Source organism: Lycorma delicatula, chromosome 8, assembly GCF_047948215.1.
Source record: "Lycorma delicatula isolate Av1 chromosome 8, ASM4794821v1, whole genome shotgun sequence".
NCBI lineage: Eukaryota > Metazoa > Arthropoda > Insecta > Hemiptera > Fulgoridae > Lycorma > Lycorma delicatula.
In genome coordinates, this window is record NC_134462.1 from 2133996 (window position 1) to 2146434 (window position 12439).

The 12439-nt window shown below is 27.8% G+C and overlaps 1 protein-coding gene across 1 annotated transcript in view; it reads left to right on the forward strand.

The window, feature by feature from the left end:
- Window positions 1-711: 711 nt before the first annotated feature.
- Window positions 712-12439, forward strand: part of Nulp1 (Nuclear localized protein 1) — a 47241-nt gene continuing 35513 nt past the window's right edge. Inside the window, exons 1-3 of the mRNA XM_075372534.1 lie at window positions 712-1301; window positions 7570-7755; window positions 10930-11120. Coding sequence (XP_075228649.1) covers window positions 1155-1301; window positions 7570-7755; window positions 10930-11120 — 524 coding nt within the window. The 5' untranslated portion in view covers window positions 712-1154. The remainder of the gene's footprint in view (window positions 1302-7569; window positions 7756-10929; window positions 11121-12439) is intronic.

Genomic DNA, 12439 nt, shown 5'->3' on the forward strand with positions numbered 1-12439 from the left:
CTCCCCTTTTGATTGCAATTGACTAAACCAAAAGTGTGCAAAAACGCCCAAAATACAAAAACATTTTGGATTTTGGACTTTTTCTTAACTGCAAAACTGTAATAAGCCCTCACTGAGAGCTTTTCAGTAATATATTGTAAGTGGAACTTATTTTCATTGATTCCAGAGTTATAGCCAAATAATTTTTTTAAAAATTTAATTATTTGGATCTTAGGGGAAGGTGCATCGGTTCGAATTAGACTTCATCTACTTTTTTTAAATTTAAATATATTCATTTATTAATAATTATTAACCTCTCATTGTAAAAAATTGTTTTCGATGAATAATAATGAAAAATAAAATAAAAAAATATCAGACGTTTTTAATGAAACAAAATCTTGTGCTTTTCAATTTCAAAAAATGAGTAAATTAATTTAATAGGCGTACAAGGAAGTCATGTGTTGTTCACATTAATTTTTTCTATAATTTTAAATGTACCGCCTTTTCACTAATGTGGTCGCTGTTTAAAATGTCGATGAAGATATGTATTAAATTAATTTATGATTATTATAGATTCAAATGAATCTTTAATGAAAAATTGCTTTTTTACATAAATAATTTTTGTTTTTTTTCTAATTATCGTTTTGAATATATAAAATTTTTAATAATAAATATTTTTCGACCTTAAAAGCAGCTGATTTTTCGTATAATCTTTGTTATACGTCATAAAATGTCAGATACTGTGCTGATGAATTTGTTGATCGTTCATGTTGATTTTATTTGATTTGTATGTGCATAAGAAATAATGTTGAAGGAATAATTTCTATATATTTTGTTAAATGAAGAAAGAACTAAATTTTGAACATTTGGTTTCGTGTTGTCTTTTGAATATTTGTTTTGACAAGTATTAAAAGGAGTTTAACCACGTACGGTACATAAAAAGCTTTGCTGTTACTGATGAAGTCGAAGATATTCATTTTCGTATAAATCTGAATGAAATAAAGTATTGTGTTTTTTTTTAGGGAAGTTGTTTTGTATTTCGGGAAGATTAGTTTACTTTGCATCTAACTTTTCTTATGTTTGATGCTGGTAATCTTTGAAAAAAGATAATTAATGCGGATCAGTTAAATAAGCAGTGCTTCTTTAAGCCATGTGATAGAATTTCTGATTAAAAAATGTCTTATCGCGTGCTTAAAAAATTAGGATTGCAAGGTGAAAAAGATCTGTCGGTTCTGGCAGATGATGCGAGTGATACTGAGGCCGACTTTTCAAGTTCTGGTGGTGCAAAAAAGAAGCAACTGAATCTAAATAGATATGATTTGGTAAGATACACTTAACATGCTCTCAATTTATTTGCTTACCTTTACGGGTTTGTGGGCTTTTATTTTGTGCAAAATCGCTTAATGAAAAGCTGATCTTTAGAAGTCAACATATGGGATTAAATTTTATTATTTCATGTTATATGTTGCCTTTTCTTATTGTAAAATGCCGAGTATGATGTAAACTACTGTTCTTTCATGTTCATGATATACGCAACGTGAATACAATGTTTACTTGTAAACCATGAATTGGCTGCAATTTTATTTACATTAGTTTTGGATTTTTCTCTTTTGGTAAATCATTTTGCAGTGTGCATTTTTTCTATTGTATTCACAGATTGTGAATTTTTCATAAAGGGTACATTTTTTTATTTGTAGAGCACACTATAAATGTATTATAATGTATTGAAGAAGTGTATATATTTGTGATCTTGGAAAATGGTTTTCCAAACTACCAAGAAAAGGCAACAAAAAAATGTTACATTTTCATATGCTAACATGAAGCTCTTGGAGCTAGTGTGTTGCCAAGTTATTGTAGAGAAATATTGACTTTTTTTGCAGAGTTGAATACTAAAGGTCAACATTATTGTTAAATCAAAATCTGTGCAGTTTTCTTGTTTTAACAGATTGTAACCAATGTTTCAAAATTAAATTATAAGGAGAATGACAGTTAAACAGAAGCAGAAGTAAATTTTATGAATATTATTAGGAAAGGAGAGAATACCTTCTTGAAAAAGTCAGTATTTTTTATGAATTCATGAGATTACTGTACTGTTTTTAGATTATCTCACAGTTTGGACTGTTAAATACAGTTAATATGAAATTTGTTAATACAGTTAATATAGACCAGCTCAGAAAAAAAAATTTATAAAATCAGTGGACTAGTGAAAATATATGGTTATAGTCACTAAAATATTTACTACCACTGCAGGGTGGTGGTAGATTTCATAGCATAAAAAAGGTTGTATGATGTTACATTAATTTTAGGAATGGTGAAAATCAACATGTATATTTGTGAACAATTTTTGCCTTCTGTTATTTATTCTCTCTTTTCTGTTTATCCTCTGGAATTACCATAAGGTATTACTTCAGAGGATGATATGTATGAATGTGAATAAAATGTAGTCTTGTACAGTCTCAGGTCAACCATTACTGAGATGTGTGGTTAATTGAAACCCAACCAACAAAGAACCACCAGTATCCACGATCTAGTATTCTAATCCGTATAAAAGTAACTGCCCTTACTAGGATTTGAACCTTAGAACTCGCTTCGAAATCAGCTGATTTGCGATGACGAGTTTACCACTAGAACAACTTGGGTGTTATTTTACTGATTTTTTACCAAGTGTACTTTCTTTAATTGTTCATCATGTGCCAGTGTTCTATTGTTAAAAGTTTATAGTTTTAAGTTGCTGAAATCGTACTTGCTTTATTAAAATTTGTGCATACAGTGCCAATGTTCAGTTTTGTAAACTTACAGAAAACAAAATAAATTGCTAAATATATATATTGCCAATATTTTTTTTTATTCTAATAACAGTTCATTATGTATCTTATCCATGTCTAAGTAGTCATTATTAATCACTTTTTTTTGGAATAGTTGCTTATTTAAAACTTAAAAATATTATTTTTGTGAGAAAATGTATGAAAATTAAATACTTGCATACTAAAAATGAAATTGCCTTTAACATACATATAAACTACTTTGCTAGCCCATAAGGTTTTTTTTTTATTTTACTTGCGGCAATATATAAAAGTAAAACTTGAAAAAATATAAAACCTACTCAAAAAAATTATATAAAAATACTTTTTTAGCTTTTTAAAAAACTTTAAAAAATTTGTAATTAAGGGTGAATATTATTGTTGTCACTTTTGGTGCTGACTTGAAAAAGTGGATGTTTCTAAAAAGAAATTGATTGTATTTTTTTTATAAAAATTGTTTTATTTTTTAACATTTTGTTGAATATGAAAAGGCCAATGAAAAATATTTTTATTTTTAAAATGTTAAAAGATATGGTTAAAAGATATATAAATGTTAAAAACTTATATCTTGATAAAAAATCAGAAAACAGTTGCAAAGAAAATGTTACCAAATGTAAGCTACTAAGGATTTCTGAAATACAAGAATATTTGTAATATTTTTATTTCAATTTTTCGTAATAAATTTATTGAACTTTCATATGAAAATATCTTTAATATCAGGACATTATACTGTATGTCATTACAGTAACAATTCAATACTAATTATGTAGGAAAAAATGAAAAATTATTTCATACAGATATTTTTCAGTTAATAAATTTTCGTTTATGGAAATACGAAAATTATGTTTTTCGTATAAAGATTATGTTTGTATTTTATCACATATCTTTATCTGATAAATAAAAATTTTCTGAAAATTAATCATACATATAATATGTAATCGTAGGAGTCAATACATAGTGTTTTCTATATGATCTTTAGGCAAAATTCCAGTACACCAAGTATAAAAATTATATCATCGACAAAGAAGTTTCTATAATATAATATTAGAACAAAGGAAAAGTTATGATGAAACTTTTTTATATTCAGATCATTTTGAACTCCACCATTCCATTCTCCTTTATTGCATTGTTCACCATTAATTTATTTTATTATTAAAGATCATTAAGTTCATTGCTTTTTTTCACTGTGAATTCATTCTGGAATGCCAAAGATGATCAGGAAATGTAAGTCTATATCCTTTATTATTTGCAAAGATGCATCAGAAAGAAGTGTTGAAATAAATTCTGATATTAATATAATGATGGTGTTTTCAAAAATTGAATTCAAGAATGTTTCTAAAAACTTTAAACGTTGACAGAACTTTGTAGTATCCATTGTGAACTACCTTTTAGTTGATATAGTTTAAAACTTTGTCATGTATACATTTTGTGTTAAATAATATGTGAGGTTTGATAAAAAAAACAAGAATTTTAATTTATCGATTGTTAAAAATTTTAATAATAAAAAATAATACAATTTTTAAGAATTATGATAATTTTTAGAATCGTAATTTTTAACAGAGTTAATTGTTCTTACATATTAATATTGTACACTTCAAAGTAGTCCCCCACAAATGTGATATACTTATGCCAGCTTTCCTTCCATTCCTGAAAATATTTATGGATTTGTATAGCTACAATATTTTTAGTATAGCCTTAAGTTAACTTAACAATTTTATTCTTAATTTCATTTATGTGGCAGATTGTTTGAATAATGTTCTCTTAATAAGTGGGAACAAGAAAAGTTTTGCTGAGCCCACAAGAAAATAGAGGCTATGGCATTTTTGGGTAAATAATCTCAAATTAATACTAAAGTATGAGAGCTGAAGCATTATGGTGGAAAAAATCCAAGAACTGTGTATCCATATTTGTGGACGTAGTGCTTTTTGAGATGGGTTGGTCAGATTTGGTTTGATTAATTCATGCTTGTGTCCAGGGTGTAGGGCCGTTGATAATATGCTCCATATCTTATATGTCTGCCTCAAGTACGAAGCTGAATGTACCAAAGTAGCTAGAGAACTTGCGAGGATCAATTCTGGTTTTGATTTGCAAGATAATTGGAAAACCAAAAGAGAATGGAACGTAGTTGATGGCTTCCTTAGATTCTTAGCCCGGATGAGGTCTGCTGCTGTTATAGATTTATAGATAGAATAGCAACGTGGATGGCTAGGGGCCTGCCTGGGTTCTTACTTTACCGAAATAGGCATGTCGTCATTGAGCCCCGGTTAGCTGATATATTTGCTGTTAAGTTATGTGGAGAACTCTGTGACGGAGCTGCAGTGTGGGAGGGTATAAGCATTAACCTTGCTCCTGAAAGTGGACCAAGCATAGAGAGATAGGATATTTTAATCAAGAGGACTTGAGTAAATTGAAATGTAGGATAAAATTTTCATTGTGCTCAACACTTGTTTTGTTGGTATGGGGATAGAATTTTTAGTGTTTAAAGACTCAATTAATGATTTGAATGCATAGTATAATTGAAGTTAGATTTAGGAAGAGTTTTTGTGTGAAACTTTCAGTGTTAGAGGAAGATGATAGAAGATGATTTGTAAATACACTGATGCAAATGTCTCTGTAGACATTTCCATCAGTGGTGTTCTGACAATGGCCAAACTGATGACTGTGTTCTGTTATCTCGTTTAGAGGGTCTAAAAGATGACCTCCAATAAAAAAAAAGCCTATCAGTCATACGAAAAATAAAGCCCATCAGTCCTATGAACAGAGGGAGTGGTGTGACAACCGGATCGTCACAAAGCGGGTATCTTCCCCTACAGGAGTCAGGATGCCTATATTTGTGGTCATTGCCTTTTGATCCTCATGTGAACTGCGTAAAACTGCTAAGTAATACTGTTTTGTTGATTGTACAACCTTGTAAGAATTCATAATGGATGACGCATAGTAATAAAAAAATTAAGAACCTTAAAATTCAGTTGAACTTGGCAAGCTTTTATTTATTCTTGGTTCTTCAGGAAACTTTCATTGAGCTTTCATGTTTGAGTGTTTCTGAGTCATGAGTAATGCTTGCTGATGGCTTTACTCTTCCTGAAAATTCAATAGTTTTGTAACAAATTTTTCTGCTACTGGTTTCATAACCAAAATTTCAATCAAAATTATTTCACACATGCCTTTACAGATTCCCACCACTTCAACAACTTCTCTGATACAGATTTGATGGTTATTGATCACACTGTCCTTCATTTCATTGACATTTTCATCAGTTGTTGATGTGTTAGAACATTCAACATTTTGTTGTCTTCAAGGCCTTCTTGAAACTTTGTACTGCTCATAAACCTTTGGAAGTTGTCATAACGTGCTGCCTTAAGTCCTTCTCAAACATCTTCACCATTTCACTGCAATTTATTCCATTTTTAATGCAAAATTTAGTTCCTTTGTTCTGTCATTAAAAAAAAATCACTGCTGGTAATAAAATACATTCTAATTACTCAGCTGTCAAATTTAAACTAATTATCTGATATGGCTGAAAATATTAGTATGCATTATAGGCAGTGCTGCCATTCATGGGGAAATACAAACTCATTCAAAAAGAGAAACAACGTCCAGAATTAAAAAATTCTTGTTATTTTGTAATTACACCTCTTATATTCTAGGAATATATGTATACTATTAGTATGTACGTATATGTATGTTTATAATAATGTATGCATGTATTTGCAAATGCATGCATGTGTATAATATAGTTTTTCTAACTGTTATTTATGTGCTTATCTGTGAGAATAATTGAAATTTCTGCTATGCAAACTACTGCATTTCTGTACTATATATTCTATTACTTTAGATGATTGATAGTATTTATAGAAAAGAAATAAAAAATCTGATGTGGGCACCATATGACTACACCTATTAAATTTCATATACACATTTTTTTTTAAAAATAAAGTACTAAAATTTTATTTCATTAATAACTTATGATATTTTTTTATTTTTTATTATTGTTATTGAATTATTATTTATCATAAAACTTTTTTTACAATCAGAGGTTAATAATTATTAATAAATCAATATATTTAAATTAAAAAAAAAAAAGTTAAAAAAAAGGAGATGAAGTCAGATTCGAACCGATGTGCCATGTGCCTTCCCCGTGTAAGATCCAAATATTTCATTAATTAAAATTTTGTTTGGCTATAACTCTGGAACCATGAAAATAAGTACCACTTATGATATATTGTTGAAAAGCTCTCGATGATAGAGCTATTATTGTAGTTAAGAAAAAGTCCAAATCCAATTTTTTTGGAATTTGGGGTTTTTTTTTAGGTACTTTTGGTTCAGTCAATTGCACTCTAAAGGGAAGGTACACAACTAGATGTTACAGCATTTCAAAATCCAACATTTGAACATCCTATGACTAATTGTTTTTGAGTTATGTGAGATATACGTATATACAGATGTCACGGTGAAACTATTTAGGGATGGTTAAAATGGATATTTCCGTTGAAATCTGTAAACTGAAATTTTTCATGATTACAATACTTCCTTTACTTTGTACATGGAAGTAAAAATGATTTTATAGTTAATTGTATTGTATTTAATACAGACAGATTGGAATTTTTAAGTTGAACTAATAATTTTGTTTTGAAAGACTTTTCCGGGGTATTTTGTTCGACACTGTTAATTATTACAGCCTTATATATTGCTGAAGAATGGAACATTCTGTTAACTAATATTTCTTTTTATTAAGAACAGTTATTTGTTTAATAATTAATATTATTATGTAATAAATTTAATTTTACAGTTAAACCAGCAGTCACATTCTGAGTCGGAAGTTAAGGAAGATGATGACCATGAAACAACTGGTTCATTGAACGCATATGAAGGTGCAACAAATGATAATAGAGATGCTCGCAGAAAGAAGAAAAAGAAGAAGAAGAAACCTGGAAAAGTGCCAAATAATGCCAGAAGTAGTGAAGACAATATTGAGGTTAATTATGTACTATATTTATATTATAAAGTTAATAGTACTCTATTATGAAATTTTTTTTCATGTTAAATCTAGATTAATTCTTAGTATATACATTACTTGAAGCGATGTAAAAAATCTAATCAGGTTTTGGAATACATAAAACATTGAAAATCTCATGTTAAAGTAATATTTTTAAATAATCGTAGACAGAAATATACTCTTATTTAATTGGCTCTAGAAACACTATTTGGGTAGACATTTCTTTCTTTGATTAATAATTAGTAGTTAACAATTTTAGAAGACTACCACAACTAATTAATTTTGAATTAGAAGATAGTAAGTTAAGTATAACAATTGCAGCTGGTTTATTAAATTGAATGTATCCGTTAGAATACTTCATGTCTGAAGTGGGAACTATTAATTTTTCTATCAATATAGTATTTTCCAAAATGCAGTTGTCAAAGAATCTATTCTTATTTCTTTTTCCTGAATTTCTAAAGCACATGGTTGATGTTGCATATTCCTTATCCTTGTTTAATTTTACGTATGTGATGCTAGTAACACTTATTTACCTACATAATAGTCATTAGATGTTAGAATGTGGTAATACCAAAAAAACATTCTTTCATTACTATGAAAGTATTTGTGATAAATTATAGTTTTAAAAATATTTGATAAATTCATAGGAATGAATATACTTGGCTAACCTATTATTACATAGCTAAATAAGTACTGTAATTTTATGATAATTTGAGAAAACCAAGTGTTATAATTATAATTATTTATTTTATCAATTTTGTGTTAAAATTTACAAAATGTACAATTCAACTTTTCTTGCAGTTCAGATTAATAAATTAGTGGTTATTGCTTATTGAATGTATTGATAAAATATAATGCTATATGTAAATTTTGTGAAAAATCTTCTTTGTGTCTTATGGTTATTTATTTTTGTTCCCGTATCAAAATAGAATTGTAATTCATTTTAAACTTCTTCTTGAGTTTGTATTAAAAATGGTAAATTTTTTTTTTGTTTTGAGGGCTACCCAAAAAAACAGTGAACGTGTATTTGTACATATGTTTTTCAGTTTTTATTATATACAATTTAAAATTAAAACTACAACTTATAGATACTTTTCTGTATATTGTATTCAGGTAGTAACTTATGTTTATTTACAACATATCATTTCTATAACAATGGCCATTCCTGTTGAAAGAAACTTTATTTATACATTGTTAACATGATCAATAATAGTAGTCGCTGTGTAAAATTATTCAAAAGTGAAAAATTAATATCAATTGTTTTATTATTATTTAATATTAAATCTTATTGTGAGAAAATTATTATGTAATGTGGTACTAATTTACAGTACTAGAATTAACAATAAATAAAACAATATTTAAATCAAATTGAACGTAAAATGGAGGACATGAAAACAGACACAAAATTACATCAATTTTCTGCCATAACTCAGCTGTTTGTTAAACCAATTTAAAAAAAATAAAATGCCATTTTGTTAAAAATAAAGGCTTAATATTTAAGCAAATAACGTAAATTTTTATAAAACTAATATTTATGGAGATATAACGAATTGAAAAATAAACATAGCTGCCATTTTGTAATTTTCGATGGTATTTAATTCCTGATTTTTTGCTAATTTTAAAACTTTATTAACGAGACACTTACCAAATATTAATGTGATTTGTTTATCTGTACTGAGATATAAATTTTTATATAAAAATAAAATGGCGGGTTGGGGGAGAATGAAGGAGAAATCGCCATTTTTCTTAAGGATATTTTTTGTTTAATTTTACAAGTAAAATCCAAAAGAAGTGTAGTTAGTCCACTATTTTAGAAACACCTTTATAGTGTCAAGTCAAATTGAGGCATTGGTTTTAGTTTTAGAGAAGCTTTTGAATACTGTCGTTTAAAGGTCTTATATCTGTGGTTTGAATGAATCATCCTTCCACACTTGGTTGTTGCTCATCATCATTTGTCAAAGCACTGGGATACAAGCCACATCTACATATTTATAGTTATGGTAATCATTAGGTCAAGAGACTAAGTCTAGGGTATAAGGAGGATTTTCAAACACTTCACATGAATTTTTGCTGTTAACTTTTAGTGGACATGGCAGTATGCCATTCAAGTAGGTTTGATGTGCAAGAAAACTATACTGGAACTCAATATGCGTGATGTTTGTTTTGAATAGGGATTTTGTAACTTCTTTAATGTCTTAAAAATACTCTTCCAAATTTATTGCATTTTTAAATTCTATGAAATCAGTCAGAAACTCATTTTGGGACAGATATGTTGCTATCCTAAAAGACAGATGTTCTGGTTTTTGTGGCACAAAAAAGTAAGAGTCAGTTTGTTTTTTTGGTTTTATTGGTAAATAAATTCGACTTACATCAGTTATTTTTTTTTGCCTTCATTTGCATATAAAACTCATTGTATGTAACAATTTTATCATGAAAAGCATCACCTTTGATACTGTAATATTTTAAAAGGTTACTGTTGATCCTATCTTTTAGGTTGTATTGTAAAAAACATTTAGGACCTTGCTAACAAGACTTAACAATATGCAAGCATTATTGTGATAGCTTTGTGAAAAACAGCTATAGATCTGATGAATCCAGAAGCTCTGAATTTTAGAATCACTGGTTATCTTCAACTGTGTTCAGTTCATCATTAACAAAAGCTGGACACTTGTATTTTCATTGTGGAGATTGGTCCACCCATTTCAAAACATACCATATTTTTTGCAATACCCTTATTCATTACATTATCTTCATAAGCTTAAAAAATTTGATGATGATATCATCTAAGTAGTTTCTGTATGTTAATTAGTTCAAGTGTATCATTAGTACACATTATAAATCATCATTATTAAAGAGATAAAAGAAACACTTAACTACTGTTGCTAATTGTGACTAATTATTCTGCTAGATTGCTAATTTACTCTAACATTGCTAGATGTGTACCGAGTCAAATTACACTGTTCAACTGAAATGGTGATCACTCCTTCTACTCATTTGTTACCTTTAAAACCTAAGTTTCTTTCTGTATTACTCTTATATTTATAATTTCTCTACAGTTATGGAAACACTTATCAAGTCATCATGAAAATTACACACATCAAACTAATATTTTGTGGCAAAATTTCATAGTTTTTATTTCATAATTTTTTTCAGGATGAGGTTGAGCGATCTGTTAGAGAAGTGAATGAAATGTTAGGTAAGAGCGTTGGAGTTTGTATTGTTCAAGATGATAGCCATCCTACGATTCACAGGAAAGGTGTGTTATCTATTGAGAATCGTTATTTAAACCCAAACAATGAATTAAAACGAATATTTGGTCACAAAATTGCTCAGTCTGAACAAAGGTATTGAACATGAAAAGTTATTGCTAATAATGTTAAATCTTATTGCTAATTTTAAATATAAATGTTTATTAGAAATATGTGTTTTTTTATATTTATTAATTTGTATTTATTATATTCCATGTTTAAGAATATTGTTGTAGAATAATTTAATTTAGATTATTGTTGTAATATATTTTTCCAGTGTACCAGTGGCTTCAGGTATGTCTATTGAGTTCTATTTTTATTTATTTTATCATTAGTCATCACATCCTACTTCTTCATATTTTTTGAGACTTTCTGCATTCTATTCCACCTAACACAATTTTAATAACATTTTTTATTACATTCTTATAGAAATTCTCTGCTTAAACAGTAAAAAGTAATATCTTTTTATTCTACTTTGAGAGTTATTTTTTTATGTTTATATGATGATATTATCTGTAACACTTTGGTGTAATCCTTTTTACTTCAATAATTTTAATTGTCATTGCCAGTTTTATATACCTTTTTATGAGGATACTATTTTAGTTTTTAATAGTAAAAGTGGGAATTTCTTGCCTTGATTCAGCTGAATACCATTAAAAAGCAAGACTTCTAGAAATGTTTTGAACAAAAAGAAAAGTAGTGGAGTAAATGTGTCAAATTGCAAGGATCACATCTGGGAGATGATAACAGTTAGAAGTGAATATTGGAAATAGTTTTGTTTAAGTACTATGTGATATGAATACTTTCAGCAGAACTCATACTATTTCATTTATGAATGTAATCATTTTATTATTAAATTTCACCTGTAGATAACTTAAGACTAATTTTAAATTTGTTTGAAAGTTCAAGTATTGAAGTTGTTAAATTTAGTTAGTTGTAATTTTTCATCTTCATTGTTTTTACAGTAATCAGTGTAACCTGAAATTAATAAATGCAGTACTTATTGTTTTTATTGTACATATTATACAAATACAATGCTTTTAATTTGCAGCATTATTTTATTTCTTATTATTTGTCGTTAGTTGTGAAATTTGTATATGATTATTTATTTTATTTCTTTAATATTATTGTTTTAATATCATAAAAATATGCATCCACCCTGCCTGCAGTTAGATTCAGAGTAGTGTTGATGCATTGATGTAATGCATTTATTTTTAAATGTTTCAAAGCATCTGATAATTGCTGTTAAATCCAGTTTTAACTTCCTGATGTTTAACAAATATTTGTAATCTAATGTAGGAATGTTTTTGCTATTTGTAATGAAGTTACAAATCTAAGCGTTTATTATGAGTGCTAATTAGTATACTTTGTTGAACACATAAAATTTGATAAAAACTTTTAAAATGTTGAAGATA